Source organism: Acanthopagrus latus, chromosome 17 (genome assembly GCF_904848185.1).
Source record: "Acanthopagrus latus isolate v.2019 chromosome 17, fAcaLat1.1, whole genome shotgun sequence".
Lineage (NCBI taxonomy): Eukaryota > Metazoa > Chordata > Actinopteri > Spariformes > Sparidae > Acanthopagrus > Acanthopagrus latus.
This window is the reverse complement of record NC_051055.1, coordinates 24,095,140-24,121,744: the sequence shown is the minus strand read 5'-3', so window position 1 is coordinate 24,121,744 and position 26,605 is coordinate 24,095,140. Positions and strand designations below refer to the sequence as shown.

General features: G+C 40.7%; 1 protein-coding gene across 12 annotated transcripts in view; it reads left to right on the top strand.

Moving 5' to 3' along the window:
• Positions 1-26,605, top strand: part of LOC119005994 (mannosyl-oligosaccharide 1,2-alpha-mannosidase IC) — a 209,432-nt gene that overhangs the window by 117,150 nt on the left and 65,677 nt on the right. For all 12 annotated transcript variants that reach the window (XM_037074254.1, XM_037074250.1, XM_037074259.1 and 9 more), the window contains one exon: positions 6,348-6,463. In XM_037074254.1, the coding sequence (XP_036930149.1) occupies positions 6,348-6,463 (116 nt within the window). The remainder of the gene's footprint in view (positions 1-6,347; positions 6,464-26,605) is intronic.

Genomic DNA, 26,605 nt, shown 5'->3' with positions numbered 1-26,605 from the left:
GCGCACACCTCTCACTTATTCCTAATTTGTACTTTGGAATACTGATGCCGGACGAGTTCATGTTAGTGTATTCACGTACGCTTTTAGCAGCAAGAATGTAATTGAATAGAATTAATGTAACAAGCTCATGTCTAACAGGGGTTAGATAATATTTTATACCGGGATAATTACTGCTTTCTGTCCTTGGCTTTTCTGTGAACTCTGATCCTTATTCTACAGTGTGGAATTACATTTCACGTCATTTTTATTGCTATTAAATATAAAACATTCAACCTACTGCTGAACAACAGCGATTTTTACGATTCATAATCATTTAAGTCACGCATTTTTGGTTGTAGACACTTGAATGTGAAGATCTGCCCCATTTTTCATGTTTGTTTTTTGGTTTTAACATTTCTAGACGATAAAAGACATTGATTAATCAGAAAAAATGATTAGGTGCTGCTTTAGATAAGTCAGGTATTTAGTCTGTAGCAAAGACTATAGATTAGGGAACGATTGATATGGGGTTTTTTTCAGGGCCAATACGGATATCAATTATCAGTAATCAAGGAGATCGATAACAGATATATGCTTGCATTCTTGGTGTGAAAGTTTAACCAGTGATGGATGGTAACTAACGACAATTTACACAAGAGGTAGCTGCATCAGAGCCAAAGTAGTACAACATATAAACAACTGACAAAAGGAACAACAGCAACAAAACTAAATCACGTTTACTGATAATACAAAAAAAGATTAAAATTAGCCATGGTAATTGGCCAGGCAAGTAACGGATCCATCCCTACTATGGATGAAGTTCTACTGCAAAGTCTCAAGTCAGCCCATGTTTTCTGTTCTGTACCACAGACTTATTGTCTCGGGCATTACCACTGGCATTGTTAGAGGTCGCTGGGGAAAAAATTCTGCTGCCTTCGGGTTTCCAGTTTGTGTAACATACATCTTTTGAAATATGCATCATGTGAGCAGAATATACTGACACGTATATTTATATACAAAACTGAATTAATAAAGCTCTAAAACTAGTTTAATACACAGTGTCCCTCTCCCTTCATGGCCATGAAATCAGCTGAAAATTCAGAGCCTGTCTCAGCTGTTACCGTGCATCAATGGTGCGGATTCCCTGACAGATTTGCAAGTAATCAAATTACCAAAACCAACTGATATGCAGTGAACCTGTGGCCCCCTGCACAGTTGCCCTAATTATCCAGTTCTATGGATGGTTGTCATCATTCATGGCCTGAAGCTCCCTCTACAGTATTTGAGGCGGATGCATGTACTTTTTATTTCCTGTAGCTTTTATGAGTTCAAAAAATGCCGTGTTCTCAGTGTGATACATCAAATAAATCGTAATCATTCTTATTGTTTAAGTCAGTATCTGATGCATCCTCAGTCCTCATCCTCAGTTAGGTTCTGCTTTATGGAGAACAGAAAAATGCAAAGAAAATGTCATGTGTGTGCATGTTTATCAGTCTTTAGGAACACACAGTGGAGCACACCTATTGCCCCGTCTTCAAACGATCCCTCAGGGCTCCTTCCATTTCAGCAAAGGGCTACAGAAATAAATAGGGTCTTAGACCATGGAAGTTGAAGGAGGACACCATGATGGATTGATCTGCTCCATCAATCCTCAGAGTCAATCAATCATCCTAGCCTTGGCGCTGGGCGCAAAAGGAATTTTCCACACTCGGCTGCTGCGCCTGCAGCCACAGAGCGCTACCTCTGGGGTTGGATAACCAGATTGCATTAGATATCTGACTATACCCCTCCTCTCAGTTGTCACCATCATTATTTGTCATCGAAGAGCGATAAGGCTGCTGGGTAAGCTAACTGAAAAACCTCCTTTCCTGCAATAATAAGAGTCAAACTTTGAGTTAACAATTTGCTGGATATCCATCCTCTGTTACATAAGTAGAGGCAGAAAGTCTTTCTGAGGTGATACACCAATATAAAGTACATCTGACATACACCATGCACTAGGACATGACTAACAACCTCAGCAGATGGTCCTCTCCACTTATGTAGACTACATGTGTCTTGCTTCAGGCTAGCTCTACCCTCTCACTGACAATATGAGGTGAATTGCCAGCAGGCAGAGGAGCTTTCAAAGAGTGGGGAGTGTGGTAAATTTCAACTGAATACCCTTGAAAAGCCACGGCACGGCAACTTTACCAGGACTACAGGCTTGGTATGAGGTACTGTACCACAACGAGGAAAAGCTTATAAAAAAAAGAAATGACTTTTGAGTAATATAATGTGGCTTTAGCAAACTTCAAATAGTGTTTCTCTGCCTGTGGTTGTATTTATAGTACCGGATTAGTGGCCAAGGCGTATGGCACACATCATTTGGACCAAGCCAAGCCATTGATCCTGCTCCGGCTTGCACTTTGACATCCTGGCTGACCTTGTAACTAATCCATAAAGCTATGGGGATGAGGTTAAGAGGTCAGTGATAGAGAGAGTTTGGCTCTCATGGTAATACCATAGAGGCTGTTACGAGTACTACAACCTGATCTCAAAAAGTTGGGCTGCTGTGTAAAATGTAGATAGATACATCAAACTCCTTTTGGTCCCAAGGTGTTTTAAATATGAGATTAATTAATGAAGTTGATAAGGTAAAACCTTAAATATACCATATTTATACTGTTTACAAATGAATATACCGTATGTAGAGATGATAAGCACATTATTACATTGTGTTTTATTAATGTTTTAAACAGTATCCCAACTCTTTTGGAGTCAGGTTTGTACATGTACAGCAGTGGATACTGAATTCAAAAATCAAAATCCTCAAGGGTGGCAGTAAATATTGACAGTGAAGGCGTTTGATGTCTGTTCAAAGTTTTCTAGATCACAGTAGACACCTCAGCAGACCTGCACAGCACACCTGCCAACATTCAGCTGAGAAAAAGAAAAGATATTCCTGGGTGATGGCGAGTGTGTGTGTTTGTGTGTGTTAAGGAGCATTGGCAAGTACAATGATGCAGGACTACAGTCTGCAGAGTAAGAGCCAGTGAGACAGGAGCCAAATGTCAGTAACAGGACAAGACTTACACCAAATCCACTAAAAATTGGAAACATGTGCCTACTTCTTGGGACCTGTTTCATCCATTTCACCAGCAAACCGAGCAAAGCAAAAGGTTTGAGCAACTGCAGGACAAGTGTCGCATATCAGACAGGGTCATTTTTTATCAGCAACGCAAGAAGTCAGTGCAGAGGAGTCAGTCCACGTAATTAACGTCAGCCGGAACACAGTGGAAGAGTGGGTTGAAATAGGGAAAGTTAGGAGTGTTGGCACGTATGGTGCACAGGAAACATTTCAACACTTAACAGCACTTAACAGCAGCTATATACAAGTTACGTCAAATTTGGGTGCCAAGATAATCATGACGCAATAATTGATTAGCCGTTGGAGGCACTCATTAACCAAAAACACTCAACTTTTGTGCTTTTTCTGGCTTTATAAAGTTTAAGATTCGCTTCCTATTTGGGCTGAACTTCAGGTAAATTTTTCATTTCATTTAATTTTTATAGACAAAAAAAAAAATCTAAGTTAGTCGAGCTCTGCGTAACTTCTCCTGAAGATGTGGAAAAGAGAGACTTGTGTTTTTTGTTGCCTAAAGCTACGGTTACCATTTGCATATTTGGTGAGCTTTGACAATAACTCCGGATAAGAACTGCAGACTTTGATGTGCCAGGTTGCTGCGCGGTTGCATCAGATCAATCCAGCCATCTAATGTAAGCTCGGCAGTTCTCAGGCATGAGCGCAGAGATTTTTCATCACTCCTCTCCGTTTAACCAAGTCAGTTTCCACGCTGTTGCATTTTTTCCAGTCATCTACAACGCGAGCCCCCCCCCCGAAGCACTTTGATTCACAGTCTATTTAGTCACAGCCTCTCGTTATTACACTTCCAAACCACAATTTGCCCTTCAACTCTTTTACAGTAATTCATTAAGGATAATGTTTATTTTTCCTTTGTGCCGAGCTGTCTCTGAGAGCTCCGGTTTCATTTGCATAATATTTGGTCGTATGAGAAGGAAAATGGGCCATGCAATTTCTCATAAGGCCACCAGGATGGAATAAACACCCCTTTAGCGTTTCTCATTTAGTTTGTGCAAAAAAAGAAATGAATAGCTTCAAATGAGATTCATAAAGGCAGACGTTGGTACATACAGAGCGGCTGCAAGCACATAGACTGATTTCACACAGCGAGTTAAAGAAGGGAACGTGCAGTAGACGGAGTAGTGTTGCGGGAGCAGCTGCTAAACCTTCGCCACAATCAAACGTATCAAATGTATTCCCTTTTGTACTATCAAGGGGGAAAAAACAGATAATGGTCGGTTGATTTCTAAATGACTCGACTTTCATGTTACAGTGCAGCGACTGATGCTTTGTAGCTGATGCTTTTTAATCTGGCAGAGAAGATGCTTTTTATCTGGACCTCACAAAGCTGTTTTTTTTTTTTTGTATTATCACTGAACATCACTGCAGCAATTACAGAAGCTCAGCATGTGAGGGACTTCAATGTTTTACTTTTTATCACAGACGCTGTCAAGTTACTGCTGCTGATCAAAACATTAGAGATTCGGGGGGGGTTATATCTGAGTAGTTCCCTACCTTTGAAAAACTCGATTTCTGTAACACTCAAGTACCTGAAGAATTGTCATCTATTCACGGCACTCATTACTTTTTCTTTATAGAAAATTCTTCTCTATTTGACGTATTTAATGTGAACGGAAATCCGGTCTCGGCACTGCGGCAGTTCTTCTACAAAGGAAAAACACCGTCTGGGTGGGTTCAGTAACTCCCTCAGGGATTAGCGATGGGAATGCTGTAACTTAGCATCCCTTTGATGCATGGTAAAAACAAATACGGGAAAACTCAGCATGCTGTTGACACTTACTCAGTTTGCAACTTCCACAAAACAGCTTACAGTCATGTTAAGACCAAGCAGGCACTAAATGCAGCACATGTTGTGAGAGAGACAAGTCGACCTGAGGTGACGTGGAAAAGGCAGCTAGTAACGAAGCTGAGTGTTGCTCGTTCCCCGTCAGTCATTGCTTGTGTGTTGCGTTATTTCTTGTCCAAATATCTCATCACACCCGGAATAAGGCACAATCACCTAGAAAGTGACACCTTTTTTTAGACAGTGTTTACTTCGCAGATGTTTTCCACTTATGACGGGCAGGAAACGCTTTTTTTTCATTGTTGTTTACTTATTTCTGAGGTGCCGTTTCTTCCAGTGATCCCCACACTTACCCTAAAATGACAGCACTCTGTTTTAACCTCCATCATTCACCTGTTAACGATTCAAATGCACAACCAATTATCGATGCATCTCATGTATCACACCCTCAATTTTCTGTATCGCCGCACATGGCTACTTTTTTGTGATTGAAAATAAGCAGTGAGATTAATCTTTAAATTCCCTTTTGTTTAGACTGTCTTTTAAAGTCATTCTACATAAGTCTACAGTATGAAAAGCTGCTTACTCAATGATGATATCAACCCACAATTCAATCAAGTGAGCAACGTTGCAATGTAACTTCACAACGTCATTGTCCGGCACAGGCCAGAAAAATCAACAATCAAATTGGGCTGCATTGATGCAGAGTCTCCCACATCTGATGCATCTTGGAATCAAGAAACTTCCTCTTTAGCATTTATAAGTAGCGTATGGAAACCTAATAAATGGTTTATAACACACTTTGATGTGCTTGTAAGCTAAAAATAACCACCTTACAAGTGTAAATTGCTGAGTTTTCCAACAGCTACACCTCCTCATGGAACGTGTCCAGCACATGTGGAAAAATCGTTTCAATCGACACACCTGGTATAGATTCTCATGCTGTTAGCAGATGCGACTTTAAAGAGACAGTACGTGAAAACATGAGTTTCATGAGTCATGTATGGGCACATATATTTCATCTGGGTTTTTTTTTTTTTTTTTTTTTGATGCTTTACAACACAGTGGAACGTAGCTGTGATTTCACGTGGTTATGGCTGTAACACACAGGAACAAATGAAGAGTTAGAAAAGTGTTGATATGTACATGAATTATATAATTATGATTTTATCACACGTGAAATGCTAACAGGTACCTTTAGATATGAATTTGATTGCGAAACCTTGTTTTCACACTTGCTGGATGTGTTAAAAATTTTGACGGATTCATTAAATATCACGTTAAATGTCCTTAGATTTGCTCACAGCTACAAGATAGTGTCTCGTAAACTGTATTTTAGTTGTTACCAATGCTTAAAAAGGGGGCTTTGAATAAAATACCTGTGAAGTTGACTCTTCTCTGTTCGAAGCAGCTCTGACTCAGTTCTCATGTATTTTTCAGGTGGACTGAAAGGAGCCTCCATCATTGATTCACTGGACACACTATATATAATGGGACTGATGGACGAGTATAATGACGCCAAGGAGTGGGTTCAGACCAGCCTGGACCTGAACTCGGTAAGAAACTAATTTTTTTGCTCTCATTCTCGTTGGACACGTTTTTTATTCTTTTTTATTTTCATTGCTTTACTTCTTATGCTGTAACTACTTTAAAGTCTCAGTCAAACTCACAAGCAACCCGCGTAATGAAGTCCGCAGCAGAGGCCTTGCGCGCTGGATCGATTTTAAGCGCTTGCCATTGTGCCTTAACGCCGACATTGTGTCCAGTGGGTTTGACGGTTTTCCAAAGCTCAGGACATTCCAGCAGGAATCAAAAGCTTCCTGTGTGGGCACTTGCCACGCTGTGTTACCGACTGATGGGATTCTCTGCCTCTCTGAAAGGTCTCTATGGGGGCAGAAAATGTGATAAATAAAGGAAGGAGAGGAGGGGAGGGCTCGGAGGGATGTTTTTGGAGGAGAAAAAAATGAGGGAGGGAGGAGGCAAAGAAGAGGCCACGGACCTTTAATTCAGCTGTAATGACACCGGCGGGAACAACCGACGGTTTCTAGTTGTGATGTCGGGATTGAGTGGAAGCTAAAGAGAGGATGGGTTTTTGTGTGGTTTGCAGCTAACAGTCAATTGTGAGCCACTTTGTCAGTGGTTTAATGAGAGAGTTCATCACTTGGCCACGTCACACTCGCACATTTTCCTCCCAGTTGTAATAAAATGTGGTTTACATAGTGCAGCGTAATTACACAAAGCCTACAAACTCCACCGTGTCATTATGACTGTCAACACCGTACTGTAGACGCTAGGCTGTAATTACACCAATTCACTGCCTGTTATGACAAGATGTCACGTGTCTCGTGTGTGAAAAGATTTGTTTGCTGACAAAATATGCCTCAATTAGCATTTAAAAAACACTTGTTGTTTGTCTCAGGTCTCTTGCTTAGAAAACATCCTTGACTGTGTTAGGCATGTATGGCGTGGTGCACACGATGGCCTGCAGGACCTTTGCACAGCACCACCCTAACCCTATTAACCTGACAGTTGTGCACACACTTATTCCACAAGGAAACAGTGTGTTTATAACGTGCTTTTATCTCACAGAGGCCCACATCATGTTTATCACCGCCGATTTTGAGGCCATAAAGAATCCTCGCTGAGCGTTTTATCAAAGAAAACTTCAGTTCTAAGCAGCACACAGACACACACACACATGCACGCCTACAGATTCATGTACACAGTGAGAGGCAAACATGAAGCTCACACATACAGCTTCACAGCTTTTTCTGTCTCCCTGAGGCCCAGTCCTATACCCCCATGGACCCAGATGGACATTAACTTTGAGAGGAGCTGTAGCTGCCAGCTGTGGCAGCCCCTCGCACGGACAGTGATGTCAGCCGCTGACACACAGCCGCGCTGTCACCGATCATAAAGACAACAAACACGGATTTACACTTCACACTGCACTCTGTCACAGGGTTATCCGCCACAATCTGTCAACCTCACCCGCTCATGCCTTCATCTGCGGTCTCGTGGGGGGTCACATCCACCACCAGGAAACCACTCCACCTCCTGCGGGACAATTAGACGTAACATATTAGTGACAGTTTAGGCCCGTTCTCCGAGTGTTTTAATATTTTCAGGGCAAATATTGTACATGGTCTGTCGGAGGGGCTGTTTTCTCTCTGTCAGGTTGTTTTAAATTCTAATGACCACATCTTTGGGCAGCAGTTTATATTACTTAACTGTGCAGTAATTCAAACATACTTATCCATGCACATTTGTGAATTTGTTACGGTGTTCTTTTCTTGCCGGCATGATGAATCTAAATCATGTTAGATCTGTGTAAAGTGAGTGGAGACAGCGAGTGATTATTAACACAGAAGCACTCGCACACACACTCTGCACTGACTGCACACAGAGAAGTGGTGTTTTCTAGGTATCAAATAACTGCAACACCTTGGAGAATCTGTGTTACACTTGACAAACATTTACGCGTCAATGACAGGATATCATCATTTTGATGCAGGAGTGCAGTTTGTACATCCACACGCCCGACTCAGAAAGATTTACACACCGGCGCAATATAAAGACTGTCAGATGCACTTGGGAATGGTCCACAGAGCTTTCCAAGAGCCTCAGGAAATTTTTACTGATGTCCTAATTTTATTAAAATACCACTTAAGGAAAGACACGGCGTACAAGATCCACTACATGCAAAATGTAGCACTTGAAGATGAAAGTATTCTTATTTTTTAGGTCCACAAAAGAGCAGTTTCTCCTAATTTTTAATGAAAAAGGATGAATTTATTTTCCTCTAGGACAGAGACAGTTTTATTTTATATTAGTATTTTCATTCTTACAATGTAACTGGGTGATTAAAATGTGTTTACACAAAGTATAGTGCGGTTTGTTGAATGACTAACCCTCATTTTCAGTTTGTAATAGATCTTTTGAGGCTGTTGAATTAGATTAATTGCATTCATATAGCAGAATTCGTTGTTTTGACCCTATCTAACGTCTCTGGGTTTCAACCTCTTTTCTGTCAGTGCTTACTTTCAATGTGCACAAGAAATTCCATCTCTGACAGTCCCTCGTTCCCTTATTATTTTCTTTCGTTGACTTTATTGTGTTATCATGAAATTTCTAACTCGATACTTAATAAGATGTACAACAGGTCATACTACAAAAAAAGAGCTAGTAATATCTTCAAATTTGTAATTGATTTACTTGGCGCACACAAGAGGTATAAACAACACCTGCTCAACAACAACAAACCCCTTCAGCGATTTTTATTTTTGGATTAATCTTTTAATTCAACTCATGATTCTCACTTTTGTCCACTTGACTGATCTCTGCCGTGTGCTTCTAAGAATCACAATTAGCGACAAATATGGTAATGAACAAGAAAAGTAATAATTTGGCTGAATTTATTAGGTGAGTTATTTTTCTAATAAATGTAATGTCGTTTTTTTGTTGCCCTGGAAGGAACCGCATGAGTTATCCTGCTTCTTGTGAGGTTGTTATATGTCTGTATAGAAAGGCACGCACACACAGTAGCATACCATTCAACATAAAGGGTACATATTAATGGCAGCATGGCCTCACATTTAGGTCCCCGGACCCAAAACCAGTCTGCTTATATATGGTGTTCAATTAACGCTTAGACTGCTTCAGTCTCTTCCACGATTCCTGAGGGAGAACATAATCAAAACCCTTTATTTCAGGAAAATTACATCTCATGTGTTTAACTACTCTCCAGCTCATTACATTACTAATTAGCTCTACAGAAGAATTATAATCTTCATACATTGTGTCAACATATAATACATCTCCGCTAAACAGAAACCCCTACACTTGGTTGAACCCAATGATGTCACTGATGACATCACCAACCCCACATGACCCAGGAAATGCAGGTAACTTGGCCTGCATGAGGAACAAACAAATGTAAGTGTGAAGTAAAAACTGTTTTCAATCCTGCAGCACATTAAAAATAAATTAAACTATCTTTTTATCAGATTCTCAGATTCCACGCTACATCATTAGATCATAAAGAAACAACCACTGATAATAATCTGATAGAACTCCGAATATTTGATTCGATAATCAGTCGACCCATAATATACAGTAGCAGTACATAGTTTTACTTGTACTCTTGATACTTATGTGCATTTATTTCCAGAAAATTACTTTCTCGCTCGACGCTAGTAATTACATTTCAATGTCATCAGACACAGTCGCACTGCAAATCAGCTTGTTAAACTCACCTGTTCGAGCCTGTGCGTCATCCAGAGCTCGACACATAATTGCAGCCTGCCTGTAACTTGTTAACATTGAAACAAGGACAGCTGTAACAGAACAGCGTATTACAGATGTAGAAGTATTTAGTCCGTCTCTGACATCGGCTGCAGCTCAGTGTGATTACTCCTCACAGATATTCTTCTTTCCCTCTGCGGTAATGACACACCAAACACAATTGCCCAGATCTCCACTTTTATTTTTTGATATCAGCTAATGGGTTTAGCATCAGCAGACACAACAGATTATGAAACTCTGTGCCAAGTGAACAAATTCCATTCGGAAGATGAAATGCGTCTTGACCATATGACTTTAAAACAAACAAGCTTCCTGATGCAGCGCCGCTCGACAGACCGGCCCGTTCTGGCAGCAGAGCCAATCATCAAGACAGGAGAGTGTTTATGCCAGCTCTAGCTTTTGCCATATTCTCCTACAAGCTGTCGTTGCATAAAGCTCAAATATGTGGCTGGCATCTTTTCAGACAGTTAGCATTATGGGGTTTCTCGAGTCTGACGAGGCTGAATGTCTCTTTGGTTTTTCGGCGACGCAATGAGACACATATTACTCTTTTCTAAGGATCTTTTTTAGGTAACAGTTTGGTCCGTGCTGTATGTCTTTATAAATTGTGGTCAAGAGCTTGTCATATGGCAGTTCATCAGCTTTTCTTATTTAAGAGAGATGAGTATGGAGTGATTAATGAGTGCTTTAAGATTGGATTTTATTCCCACATGTCGCATCCCAAATTGTATTACTCCTCGAGACCTCCCTCCTCCTCCTCTTTTCCTCTTTAAGTCACTGTTATTTCGACTCTCTCCAAATCATATATTGCGTCGTTCAGCACGTCTCTTCCATCATCAGGAAATGAACTAGATTAAGGCGTAATAAAAACCTCCTTTCCATCACTCCCCCGTACTTTAAATGCACACTTGCGTATGATCGGAGCTCCTTACAGGGTTTGAAATGAAGATGGAGGGAAAACAGAAAGTCGTATTGGTTTGTTGATGGTGGGTTTTGTTGAGGCGTCCTAAAGGTTACAGGGTTATTATACGCACGTCTTGCCTCCAGTATTTGTTCTCTTAGTTTATATGGTCAAGGTTTTTATTGGTTTTGAAGAGGGCAAAAAATGAGTTTAAAGTAATAACAGGTAGAAGTAAACATCCACTGAGGGAGAGCACATTACTTGAATTGTTACGGGTCATGGACCTCTTGAGATGACTCACTCAGAGATCCACGGAGGACTTAATCCAGCTACATACTATGAGCGAGAGGAAATGGCAAATAACACACAAGAGTAAAATTTTTACCTTTCAGACTCTCTTGTATTTATTCCACTATGGGCTGCAACTCTGAAGTCTGTGGTCATTCACTCATAGACGTGATAGATATAAGTGTAACTTATATAATCTAATGGGCCATCAGTCAACTAGGCTGACTGTGGTCCATCACTGTTCTACTCTGTAAAAAACATGGATGAGAAGCAGTTTGTTCTTTGTAGCAGAGTTTGCTGGGAGAGTGACACCTGGGACTTTTATTATGCTGCTGAATAAGATTTAGTCAAATAACACATAAGCTGATTGCCAGAAAATTCATAGGATGAATTTTAATGATCATGGTCAATTGTCATTTTTTAAGAGACGCCAGAAATATGCTGGTTTCTATCTCAGTATCTGGATATTAGACTTGGTTCTGGCAACCCACTCAGTAGAGTAAATGTTGCCAATGCAAAGTATGTTTCTACAAACCATAGATCTGTTGGAACTTTACCTTTCTATGTGTTGCAATTTTCCTTTTTTTCTTGGGACAATGCTGTGCTGATGCCCTGGTTTGCTTTAGACAGTTCGTCACCAATGATACAGCTGGAGATGTCCGAGATCTCATCACAAACTAACCCTAACCCACACCTACAGTACTCCAATTCCCAACAGACTAGTACACTGAAAGAAGCCTAATCCAATACAAAATAAAACATATTTAAATCTGCTAGATCCCATTTTCTTATTTGGTGCATCAAATTGTGCTCACTCATAGATCCCAGTAATCTGAATACCAAACGTTAACGGGGTCTGTTCTGGGATGAGACGCATCTTCCATCCAAGTTTCATGGAAATGTGTTCAGTGGTTTTTGTCCAACCAATCAACAAATAAACACAAACGGAAAAAACCTAGCTGGCAGAGGTAAGCGATGGTTTTGTCGCCGCAAACACAGAGATGGTTGCTGCCAACATTGTTTCCTGGCGAGTTGACTGCGTTTTGGCTGTTAGTCAGACAATGAAATAAAATGGATTTTTGGTAATTATGATGGAGGTTTATGTTTTGTTTGTTTGTTTTTGGTTTTTTAAAACTTTTTTTTTTTTTTAATCTATGGACCAAAGTCTTTTTCAGGAATCTCATGGACAGACTCCTCTATGGTAAATATAAAAGGTAGTTGCTGCCCTACATGGTTTTTCTAGATGTTGTTTTGCTGATGCTACATGGCTTTTTCGATGTTGTTCTCCCACTCAAGACAGTTATCTCATAAGAAATGTATAATTCATGAGCTAAGTATTTTCAGCTTGATGACACAGAATGGTTTAGCGTGCTGGCTACAGTACAGGTACACTGTGGGATTTGAAGGCTTTGTTCTTGTTATATTTTCTCTAGAAAAATCCAGCCACATATTTTATTTATGTGCTCGTCTGCCATGTGATGTTGCCCTGCAGAGAGATTAATTGTATCCAATGCATTAATGTGTAGGGCTGTCACACTGAGCGATCTTGCACAGAAGCTGAAGCGTGTACATCTTTCTCAGAGAAATCTCATCTAATGTGATTTTTTTTTAATCAGGCTTGCTCATAGATTAAAGGGTCCCCACGTGTGTTTTTGTTGATTGTTCCCATGAAGCCTCTTCAGCGTAACTAGCAACATGCACTGGCAATAACTCTGTTACAGCACAGTGGAAATCTCCAGAGCCAAACCAGGCCAGCAAAGTGACTGGATAATTAGCACAATCAGGCCTATAATTCCACATCTCAGGTGAAATTAAAGCGGGTGTGAATCCTCGTGAGCATCATTGAGAGAAACTGAATAAAAAGAGCTGTGTTTTGCGTTTTTGTCATGGCACGTGCTGCATTTTTCAACCTTCGAGCGATTCTCCAGTGCTGGTGCTGGCATGTGTAAGCAAATTGTCACAACATAAAGCGACAGCAGGGTGTGAGTGGAGGAGACTTTCAGGGAAGTGGAGAAGGTGACAGTGACATCAGATGTGATGTCAGTTAAGGCCAGGGACCAGAATCACGCAGGACCAGGTAGACATTTTTAAGGCACCGAGCCATTTTAGACGTTTGTGGCTGGTGTGATCCTCTTGCAGGACGTCTCTTTAACCTCTGTTGTCACATTTGTAAAATTAAGACTTGTTCCAACAAGGCTTTTTGAGATCAGATAAAACTTTTAATTTGTCACCACAGTGTGTCATTTCTGCCAAGAGATCTTTCAATCAATCAATGACAGTGATAGAATGTGACTAAGTTTTTTTAGTCAAGTACTGTACTTAGTAGAGTAATGCAGTAATGTCTGCATGCTTACATGTTATACCAAGATAGTGAAGATAGTCAGTGCTTTACTAACTAAACATCAGCATCCTGTCTGCAGTGTTTCATTGTGAGCATGCAGACATTAGTTATAAGCTCAGAGGGCCCTGAGCCTGAGTGCAGCCTCACAGAGCCACCTGTGGGCAGCAGCCCCGGTTCTGTTTGTTTTGGGTTACTTCACGCCTGCACTTGTTTGATGCTTTGGCCACATGCTGTGAGCCTGACGATGCTGAAATGTGAAGAAAGGCGCAGTAGGGGCCGTTTCAGTAGCAGAATGAAGTAGAATATTGTATTATTTTCTTGAAACTGTGGAGGAAGTTTCTACCTTGTCAGAAGTGCACGCTGTATCTCCCCGTAACTTCCCAAACAACACAAAAAAAAAATGTAAATTTACCTACAGAGCAATTCTGCCTGCTTGAGACGTCTGCACACGGATAGAAATGCCTGAGCTCGAGGTCTCAATTATTTTGAATCTCGTTCAGCTAATCTTTGCAGCGAGATAAAGTGTTTAGATTGAAAATAGCTTGAGTGTATTTGTGTCAGCGCCATTCTAATCCCGATGTAATTGACTTTTTGGTAGAATGAGCGCAGATACATTGCGTATTGTTATTGCTGTTAATCTTTTTAACCTCAAAAGGGTGCTGGGCCCAGAGGCCACAGGGAGTTCAGACAGACACAGGAGACGCACTCTTTTTCACAGAGGAGTAAACCTTTGGGGAGAGAGTGCACTTGGGAGAGGAACTTCATCAGATTGTCTCGCAGAGTGCCAGAAGCATCTCCCCAACTACTGAAACGACGTGTGTGTGTGTGTGTGGGTGTGTGTGTGTGTGTGTGTGTGTGTAAAGAACCGTGACACACATGCATACCACCGCTGGAAACAGAGAGAAATGTATTGGTAACTATTTGTAGCAGGATTGCTAAAGGAAAAAAACAATTATGGTGACTGAGTTCAGCCTTGCATACACCTCAGGCAAATATAAAGAGCATGTGTAGGCTGTTCTGAAATATTTTTGAGCAAATTCAACATTCAGAATGGTTCTACTCAACATGTACTTAATGACAGTTTATTATTTTAAACTCATGGTACGTATTCAGTGTGTGGCCGCTCTCATCCATATCAGAGCTTCTAATGAGCCCGTTTTGAATGAGCTGTTTTTCCGAATGTACGCTCACGCTATCAGTTCATAACGGGGAAGTCCCGGAGCAAGGTTGCTGTTTACCTCTGCAGAGATGTTTTTCGACCCGCTGGTGACCCCTCCTGTCTGCACTAAATGAGACCCAACTTGCTCCCAGTCATGCAGGCGTCTGAGGGAGAACAGTGTCATTTACAGAGCCGGGAGATGCTTCAGTAGAGATGCTGTGCGCCCCGGGGGGCTGAGGTCAAGCTTAGCTGACATTCTGTCTCGTGATGTGGAGCGCAAAGGACATTTTGCGTGGGTGGTTCATCATTACGGCTATTTACCAGCAAGTTTTACGTTATTCATGAATGGACTCATTTGGAGGAAGGAAATATCTCCCATGAGAGAGTCCCATTATTAGCCAAGGGCTTCTGAGTTACCAAATAAGTGAATGACTTCGGGTGTTGATGTAAAAATGGCCAGAATATTGTTTGTTGACCTTGAGCCTGAGAATTTTAAATAAAAAAGCTAATGAGTTGCACCATAAATGCTGTTAAAATATGGTGCATGGAAAGGAACAGCTTGCTTGTGCTATGGTGAAGTTTAAGACATTAATCTTGCTTTAAACTTATATTTCATATTAGCAATTAATCAAATGAGTGTGTTGTGAAAGGAGTCACTTGTAGGGACGAACCTGCAGAAAATATTAACCACAATCAGCAGAGCTCCTGGAGCATTTTAGGGACTTTCAGCTCAGTGTTTTGATTTCATGACTCACAACGTCATTCACTTTCACCATCTGTAGCCACAGCAGGCAGCTGTTTTAAGCCTGAAGTCTCTGATAAACCCACTTTACACCATCTTTACGGTACAAAGCAGACAGACGAATGCTGAAAAAAAAAACATCAAAACATTTTGTTCTTTTAAGTTATCAACAGATTGTGAAAAAAGTCTTGACACTGTTGTGCTGCTGAGACATATACTGAAGCTGCTCACCAGCTATCCCAGTCCTGTCAAGGTCCAAAGCTCCTGGGCGCACGTTAAAGCACCAACACTTCTCAGGTACCACGAGCTCCCAGCACAAACTGCTAGCCTCACTGCTAACTGACAGCTAACAGCATCTACTGTTAGCAGCAGCAGTTAGCAGTTACTCTCGTGATAAACTGCCCCCTACTTGTTTTCAATATCAATTCAACAGGTGCCTCACATATTACACCGTTTACTGTAGCGCTCAATAATTCCATATATTTTGTTTTCACTCAGTTTATTCAGAAATGCAAAAACTATACAGTCACCACCTAGTATGGTTGCAGAAGCACCTGGAGAGCTGATGTTGAAACACATGTTAGGCTGTAACGTCCTCAGGCCTGTAAGAGCTGACCAATCAGAGCAGACTGGGCTTCTTTATGAGGGGGGCCTTAAAGAGACAGGAGCTTAAACAGAGCATTCAGACAAGGTGAACAGACGCACTTCAATGTGGATAATATGAGAAAAACAGTGTTTTTTGAACATTAAAGCACATAAATATTTTTTTTAGTTTACACAACCTGAAAATAAGTATGATATGATTGTTACAAACAAGTCACAATAGGAGCCCAATCAGCCATTAATACTCAAGCTTGATTCTATTTCAGCTGATGTCATATGAAGACAAATATTCTCAAACAGAAATGTTTATAATTGATGCATTAATTAGCTCCGTTAATGACTTCATCTGCATAACTGAGCATTTAATGTATCTGCGTGAACACAGCGTAACATCAGCCGGCTCGAGTGCCTCCTTGTTTTTTTTCCTCTGTCTGCAGTTTTTGGGAGCAAGCAGCCTCCAGTGCTGCTGAGACAAAGTGAAGGATGTGTCTCAGTCAGCGAGGCCAAATACAGTGGGAGGTATATGATGAGAGACAGAGGCAGGCAGTTACACACAGAGTCAGGATGTGGGAAGATGGACTGTAGCGGGTTGAAAAATAATGGCAGAGCGAGAGCGTAGCAACGTCCCACGAGACCCGAGCATCGTCATGGAGGACTTGGTGGGGAGGTGCTGCATCCCCCGGGAGGAAGCCCGAGACCTGTACACTGAACACTGCTCTCCTGATTCTGCATGTGTGTGTGGAGAGAGCATCAAAAAGACGAAAATAGACAGACACAGATAGATGAATGCTCTGGGAGGCAGAGGATGTGAGCAGAGAAGACAGAGGGGATGATGGGCTGGGTTGTAATTCAGCTATAATTTATCATCCTGGCATATTTGATGAATTATTCAACAAGCTGTTGATTTGCAACTTAATGCATTAAGTGGAGATGTTTATGACGCAGAGTACATTCTCTATTTTGTGTGTACGCGTCTATTTAAGGAGACGTTGACGGCTGATTAATTACTGGATTTTAAAGAGATAAAAGTGATCCAGGAAAATAGAATGTAAAAGATACCTGGTGAGATTCAAACCGTTAGCCAAGAGTTTATCTTAATGCATCTCTGCCTGGACCATTTAATCAGCGTTTATTGGTCTGAGATGGGAATAGGTGTTCGCCGAAGCGTGTACCCACGCCTTGTGAAAATGCATCATGGGAATGGAACAAGAGCAAAGCAGTCGAGCAGAAGAAAAAAAGAATTTGATGTATCATGACTGATAACCATTACCATCTAATGTCAGCCAGTTAAAATGCTATTTGAAAAATCAGAAACAGTCACTTTACATTTCAAATTACCACCGCGAATAAAGGCTTCGGGAAAGGAAAAAAAGAGACGCGACTCCCTGATGTTTTGATTATTGCTGAAAAATTAAAACGGAGCGTCTCACTGAATGGAGCGCGAGTTCTCTTTGATTAGTTTAATAATTTATCTTATGTGTCGTTAGGGCGGGTTAAAAGAACAACGCTGGAATGGGAATTGCAGTCTCTCTGAAAATGCACAGTCGGAAAAAAAATAAACCTTCATTAACTTTATTACATGAGCCTCTATTTATTCAGCAATTGAGTAAGTTTCAAGGCAATCTTAAAAATGCAAATATCCATAATCAAAATTATGCAATGTGTCGCTACACTCTACTCTGTTTAAACTGTAATCAAGTAATATAACAGTATAATGTTACCGCTCACTCTTTACACCTATGGGTGGATGTCACCCACCTAAATATTGTGCTGTTTGGGTTCATCACTTGTGAGGTCCCTTTCTTTTATTAGCATTAAGATCTCCCTCTCCATCAGGGAGGGCTGTTCAGTATGCTCCATGAGGTTAGCGGCCATTAACGCTAATGTCAGCGACGAGCTCTCAGAGCTTGGACGCTGATCAAGCCCATAATTACTGTAAAGTGTAATAAAGAAACATTTTTTATAAACCAGCCTCAGCTTTCTGAAAGTAGCTGGTTGTAGACGAGCAGCCTTGGAATAACTCCTTTCAGCAGCTCTGAGTGTGCGACGTGCTAGACTGACGGAGATTAGAGCCGCGAGATCTAATTGGTCCCTTTCATGATTTCTCCATGTTAATTAGCAATGTTAAGTTAAATCACATCCAGTAAGTGTGAATCACCAGCTCTGGTGTGAGAGGCAATCATCTGCTTAATTTTTATCCCTGGCTCATCGGGTCAGTTTTTTCTGTCACATCAGTCTAATTTGGCTTTGAAACGTGGGAGCCGGTGGAAAACCTGGATTGCAGCGACGCTGGGAGTCATCTGCCCAGTGACAATGATGCCTCTTTATTAGCAGTAAATCATTACATTAGCATCTGAGCAGGACACACCACTGGGCAACAGTCTAGTCAGCTCTTTGGCACACAGTGGCGCGGCCGCCATGCCAATCAGGCTCATGTCCCAAGCAAAGCTGGGCTGAGTCCGACGGCAATCTTTGCCATGTCTGCTGAATACTCATCAGCAGAGGAGCCGCCATCAAACACTGTCAGCAACACTGCATAATGCTGCTGAGGCAGAACACCGACAAGGTGCGACAGGAATGTACCCAGTGAGTCATTACACTCGTTAATTAATCTTCTCTTCTGCCGTGGCTCCTACTGTACAACAATTACATTATGTCGAGCAATTAAAAATGCAAATGTCACTTTTAGTATTGTGCATATTTTAGATACTTGAAAGCTTGTTAAAGCAGTGTCCAGCTGCCTGTGTAGTTTGAGATTGTTATCGTTCAGGTGACCTTTTTGGAAATCATAACATAGAGAACTTCAGAAGTTCAGCTCAGTCGGTCCCGGCTAAATGAAAAAACGATTGCTTTTTTAGTTCTGCTCTAGTCTTGTTTGCACCGACTTGTTTCAAATGAACCAAGAGGAGTAAACCTGGAACTTGTAAAGACTTCCAGATAGCTCATTGATTCATCAGCACCCAAAGAGAGAAATCATATACAGGTGACAGCAGGTCATGCAGCTCTTTGATAAGGAATGAACATTATGGATTTCTTTTTCAGCCGACAACTGCTAACTAATGGCTCCTCTAATGGATACCGATTAGATAACAGTTTACTTTTACCATGTACAAGTAACACTTACCATGTATTTTATGCACACCTAAGAACGGTTCAGATAATGTTCCACAGCTATAATAAGATATGTTGTGTAATGGCTCCTCCCTCCTCTTTGAACTATTGTGGAAAGTGGATTGCAAATAGCAGCCGTGTTGTCTTCCTCTGAAACTGTACAAACAAAACGCTAACAAGGCAACAACGTTTTTAGATCTCTACCGTGTGGCTCTACCCAGGTGCTTATCCTCCTCATTCTTCTTCTACTGCTCTTTCTTTGTCTCCTCTTTTTTCTTTTTCTCTTTTTCTTCTTTCCTATTCTTTCCTCTTCTCTTTCTTTGTCCTCTTCTCTTTCTTCTTTTCCTCATCTTTTTTCTTCTTCTTCCTCTTCTTTGTTTCTTCTTCATCTACATCTATTTCTTCTTCTTTTTCTTCTTTTCATCTTTTTTCTTCTTCTTCCTTTTCTTCCTCTTCTTCTTTTATTCTCTTTTTCTATATTTCTTATTTTCTTGTTCTATACTTCCTCTTCTCTTCTTCTCATCCTCTTATTTTTTCTTCTTATTTCCTTTTTCTTTTCTTCTTCTTCTTCTTTGTCTTTGTCTTCTTCATCTTCTTGGTCTCTGTTGTCTTCGTGGATGCTGCCACCTGCTGTATCAGTGCTCAGACGCTCACTTGTTAAGACAGTGAAACCAATTTCACGTCACATTATCGGCTCCATCTCTGGCCTTTAGTTTCATCGATCGGATATATAACTGTAGTTCAATATAACTACAGTATCATTGCATTAATTGACTTTGACAATCTGCTAAAGTACACAACAGGTTACGAGCACAACAGAACAAATTAAATATCGTGGTAAGTCTGTTCACTTTCACAGCACAAACAGAAACCACACCAGGGTCTGCTTGGAAGAGGTCTCTGCCCAGTTGTTGTGTCTGCACCAGGGTTCGATAGACCGCTTTCACACCACCCGAATGACCTGTTATAACAAGGAAACACTCCAGGGTTTGTTTAACTGACCCATAAAGGTTAAATATGAAAGTACCCATAAACTATACAAGGCAGTGAGGGAGACATACAGTTAAAAAAAAAAACCCTAACAAGAATTTATGGTAGTTATCAGCTTGTTTTCCCCTGGCACCAGAGAAGCTTCATGTCTAATATGTCTGTGTGGGAAAGAGACCGTTTGTACTTTAAGGGCGGCAACATGCAGATCTGGTGTTGCTGTCGAGTAATCGTCCCTCAGAAAGTCTCTGCTCTCACCTGCCACTGCAGCAGTCTGGGGAAAAAAAGGTAGACAAAAGCGCTGGAGTCACATCTCGGTCCTCTGCTTGAGCTCTGTGAAAAGAGACGAGTAGAAACAGGTGTTATCCGTTTTACCTGATTTCTTTGTCAGACTTGCAGGCGAGCAGCTGTGCTCGATGTGCCGGGAGTTAGCGTGTCTCGAAATGCAGCAGCGCAGTTAAATTGAACTCTGTACTGAGGCGTTTAGTGTCCTAGTGGGAATGGATACTTTCACAGTTCCTTTTTGAGGATAGTCTTACGAATCCATTATCCTTTGTGTGTCATGCAAACTCAAGAAAATTTAACATAAACACAGAAAATAGATCAAGTCTGTGTCAAACAGTAGAAAACTGAGATAACGCCGCACGTTGATGATGCAGAAATGGCCGAGCGGTAGCGCATCGAATGAAACTGAATAATTTATGGTGTCATTTCTCATAATCGTCTTCGATCTGCTTCACATTGATTTGTTTAGTCGTCTTGAATATCACTTTGTGCTTTCAGACAAATGAAAATATGCATTTTACCATAAATATTCAGGAACTTAATCAATCACTGAAACTAAATAATGCATTTAAGTTTGTCTAGAATTATTTTCAACTCCATTAGAAAAATAGAAAGAATGTTATTATATTTAATTTACCGGCATGTGTCTGATGTCTTCATTTAATTTGATTAAAAAGCTTTGAAAAGCGGGTTGAAATGCTGCTGCAAAGATTTATCGGTTCATCATGAGCCTGACTCAGAGTCAGATCTAATCTATTGTGCAGCTACCACTTCACCTTCTGTGCAGTTAGAATGAATGCAGAATTTTTATATATTCATATGAAAACAGCCTCTCAGAGCACTTTGACATACCTTTTTAATCTTCTGTCTTGATATCTTGCTTACAATGTGATGATTGAATCGATTTATGTCAGCGTGAGTTTGAGTGGGATTGTTTGGTGGGTGTTTTCAGACCCCCGGGGCTCGCTCTTTTAGATGATTTAATGGAGATGCAAATCTGAACCGTTGCCCTATTTGCACTGAAATAAAGTGTTAGTTGTTTTTGCAAAAATACATCAGATTAAAATACAAAAATCAACACAACCCCTTTTTAATATCAATTCTGCCTAAGGGCTTGTGTTATATCCAAATGCACCTGGTTGGAATGTGAGATGCTGTATTTCCATGAACTGAAGTGTTACGCTCAGCTAGCTGGATTATGTATTGAGCCTGTATTGGGATGTAAAAGTTTGATTGGCAAAACCTGTGTCAGCATCACTTGTCCTCCCCCACTGAACCTCCTACCTGTCTTGCTGAGTGCGACTATCACAGGTGATAAATAGACGGTCCGTTCCTAATCACTGCCATCGCAGTGCCATTACTGAATGGGCCGCTCATCTCAGGCTTGGCAAGACATCTCAGCTCGGCTGCCCTGCCAGAGGCATCGGTGCTTTGTCTCAAGAAATGTCACCCGCCCAGGGATGAAGCCAGCACCTCGGCTGTACTACAGCCCGGCTGTTATTGCCTCCTGTATAGAGTTACATAACAGATGACAATGCATGTTAAAGGAATAGTTTGACATTTTAGGAAATGTGCTTCTTTGCTTTCCTGCCAAGAGTTACAAAAAAAGACGTCTGTATGCTGAATATGAAACTGGAACCAGCAGCTGGTTAGCTTGGCTTTGCTTAGCATAAAGAGAGCAAAAACAGCTTGCCAGAGATGACAAATCAACCAGCATCTTTAAGGACTCAATAATTAACACATTATATGTTGCTGGTGTATTCATATAAAAAATGAAAATGATGCGTACAGATGACAGTGTCTCAGCGGCTGCTTCATATTTACTGAACAAACACAAGGAAGGTATTGATCTTCTCATCTAACCCTTAGCAAGATAGTGAATAAGTGAATGAAATTAGCTCTTGCCAAGTTGGCGACATACAAAAAAATCTTCACGGAAATATTTAGCTGACACCATCTTATATGTAGATTGAAACAAATTTGTTGATTATTGATGCCAAGTATTGATTTAGGTTAAGTATAATAATGCAAAATGGGATTAGGTGTATAAAAGAGAAGAGATATATGAGGAGATAAACGATACCACTGAGCAGATGCCAGTGATTCCTCATTTCTGTGCTTTTCCACAGAGTGGAGCTAATTGCCCTCTCTGGCACCCAATTACGGTTTTCCTTATCATCCACACTTGAGATAGCAATTTCCTTCTCAATGGGTCTCCAAGTCAATGAGCGGCAGTCTGCTTCAACCTTCAGCTCGCGCAAGTCCGTAATTATGGTGACATATTGAGACATGCAGTTTTACCCTCTTACCTCATATTTCATTTAGGGGTAGAAGTAGACCAAATACATCTGATGTCAGCAAACAGACACAACTCTCCTCAGAAGGTTTTTTTCTGCAAAAAAATTCAGCAGTTTGGCCCACAATGTAAAATAGATATTTATATCTGAGTTGAGTAAAGGTCTCTCAATGAATACAGCTATCTTGAGCTTGTTTTTCCCCCATAGATTATATATTTATTTTCGGTTAGAAAAAAGTGGGATCATTTCGATTGAAACAGTCTGAAATTACACACAATTCTACAGTTAATAAACGAGAATTGTTACATAGAAAACCCTCACAGTTTTTTGTTTGTTTTCAGTAGTCGCTATGAACTGTTGATTCTGCTTTTCCACAAATGTTACTCCAATTTGAGCCATTACGAGCAAATGGTGGCTAGATGAATACTAATGGGATTGGTTTGAAATTACCTGCACTCCAGTACCACACTTGATAAATTGAGTATAATCTCCGAAGCACTAATGCTAGCAGTGCAGCACCAGAGTCGTGTCATTGGTCAAGTTTCCATCGTAATGTAGCACATTGTTAACCAACTCTCCCACAAGTAAAGAAAAGACATTAATCCACTACTGCAGAAAGAATGTGAGATAAGCAGCTGGTAGTGGTAATTCTCCAGTCACGTGCCATTAGAGCATAGCAGAAGAAGAACGTACGAGATGACAGAATTAAAAGAGCAAACAGGCACAAAGTTTGCAAAACATGACAGTATTACACGGAAAATATTTGTGTTTGTTTCACGTATTAATTCAAGAAAGGTCACAGTATCCTCACTGCTCCTCTCTCCATTGGACTAAAAGTTTGCTTTGCTAAAATTTGAGAAACTTGTCTGCTCAGATTCTCTTCAACAGTTCAGGTAAATACAGGTTTAGCCTCTATTGGGGAGGATTTCAGATAGCCACCTAATTAACAAATAATCTGTTGAATCCAGCTCTGTATTAATTGTGAGGGTTTTTAATGTAATCAGTCAACAAACAATCTTGGGGACGCCTCAGTATCTCAGCACATGCACCATGTACTAAGTGCGCTGCAGTTTATGCCCTCACTCTCTTCCCATTTCCTGTTATTCTTCAGCTGTTCCTATCAATAAAGACAAAAAAATGATTTAATACAACAATACACTCATTGAAAATTAAATGACAAACAGAGGAGCAAAAGATGACATTCTAAAGGACAGTCCAGCAAAGGGGTTTCAATAGATTCCATTCGAGCCAGTAAACTCACTCTCCGTTAATCAATATTGCCCTTTTGCTGTAAGACATAAAAGAGGAAACAAAACACTGGGGAACATGATTACATGGCTTTGACTTTCTGGCCTGACTTTTTTTGGAGGCCGGCCCGGCTGGTTGATTTTGTTGGAGAGGGGGACACTCCATTACAAGGGGACAGACAGCAGAAGGGCAGCATGAGAGACTGCCTCATAAACAGAAGTTCACCCGTCAACACGCGTCCATCATCAGCCAGAAAGACGCCAAGACGCTGAACTTCAAACAACTCTGACTTATTAATGCGCCACAATTTTCCTAATGAGGGATAATAATAGGGTTAATCAATCAGCCAATCGGCAGAGGTTTTTGTAGTTCTTTCACATAATCGCCTAGCAACTACATCTGCTGTTGTCATGGGGATTTATTACAGAGTTGCCTTTGAGTGCATAATGCCGACATACTCGAAAGTAAAAGTCTGATGGGGTTTGTTTCTTCACAAATTTCGGTTGGTTTGATTAAGTGAAAACTGAGATGAAGCTTATTCCTCTCTGCTATAGACCTCCGTAAAGATCCGTCATTGATGGTGGATATACCTGAAGACAATTTAACACATTATACTGTTTGTGTAGTGTCTGCTGAACTCTACATTGTCCTGCCGTTTAAGGAAATAATCAAGAATCCTGAAATGAATGAGACCCTTTTTGAACAAACAGCTTTGGAGGTCAGCAAGTACTTAGGGACAGAATAACACATTGCTGGTTTAAGTCCTGCCATTAGAGGTCTTGACAGTGAGAAAATTACAGAATATTGCTGACCTTACAGTGGACAGTGTCAAGGACAGATATTTCATTATGCTGTCTGGGAGGGCAATAAACAGAACAAATTCTCAAAAGCAGTTCCTAAAGGGGACACAGAGGTGCTGCCAAAAGCACTGTTGTATGACATGTATAGAGGAAATGCTGTTAAACTACATTGGACGATTGAAAGTTGTGATGTTAAAGCATGTTAAAAGACGCAGCTGCTAAGGCTGTGTCGATGCATACAAGCTACAGCTGCAAGGTAATGGATAAAACAAAATGCAGTTTGGATAAAACTATAAACATATTTTATTCTGTTGAGTGATAGAAGTAAATAAAATTATCCACCATCCATACACTCTTCAGACTGCTCCACAGTGAGCGCTGATGTGTGTGGAGGTGTGGGGTTGGTAGGCAATGGACCATACCAACCCAAACTTTAAAAACTTTAAAAACCTTTAAAAAGATTGTTTTGCCTCTATAATGCACACAAGTGGACAAAGGGGCAATATGTAAGAATTGACCACCTGGTTCATTTGTACTCAGAACAAACAGGGCAGCATATCACCGGAGTAGCCGCTAAATGTTGCTAACTGTAGCTGCTGTCTGCTAGTTGTAGTGGTCCAGACTGGGAGCTCAGAACACAGGGGAATGTTGCTGTTCACACCGACGGCACAGAAATGTTGGACCAGTGTTGGCTGATGCTAGCTTTTTACTGTAGCATGCTAACTTTAGTTGATATCTCTGCAACACAATACAGTATAATTGCCACATATTTCACCTAAAAGTTTCTATTCACATTAATTGAAGTTAATATTATGATATTCGGTACTGTTGTGTATTACTACATCTTGCTAACACCAGTTTTAATCACACACAGTATGCTGCAGTTGTACAAAAGCTTTGCTAAAATCAATCAGATGTCACAGGATTGGCTTCCAGTAGAAAAGCATCATACTAGTTGAATTCAGACAAGACAGCCGTGTGTCCAGAAACACAAAGAGCTGCAGAAGGCCTGATTCAAAAGATACAAATCTGCTGTTGCTCTTTATGTGGCACCTTTTACAGTAGGTGAAACTAAGGTTAGTTTCCTTTTCCAGAGCCGCTATCGAGCCTCTGACTGAAATATAACTGCTCTTTAATCACACACGGTGCAAGGACGTTACTTGTTTTTTTCTTTCTGTTTTCTCCACAGGTGTAATCAGAGGTGTCGTTTTTTAATTGGCACGTTGTGTTCTTGTGAAAATAAGTCAGGAAACATTCGATGCTCATTTTTACATCTCAGAACTGTTTGTGCACAAGTCTTTTGTCTGTACAACAGCAAAATTGTTCAGCTGTTTCTTTTGTTGTTTGTTTTTTATATATATATAATTCTCGAGGCAAGCTGCCCCCTAGCCACCAATAACACTACTTCTGTGTTGACTGTAAATCATGCCGAGTGAATAAACACGTTAGTCGCAATGACAGGTTAGGTCACAGTTAATAGAAAATAGCTAACAGGAAGCCAATGTCAGTGTGTACTCCTGGCGTCTCAAATGTGTTTTATATGCAGCAGTTATGAACACGCCTGCTATCTCTAACAGCAATTAGTCTACCAGCTATCACCTTCATGATTTACATTTGCACCGAGAAACCCCA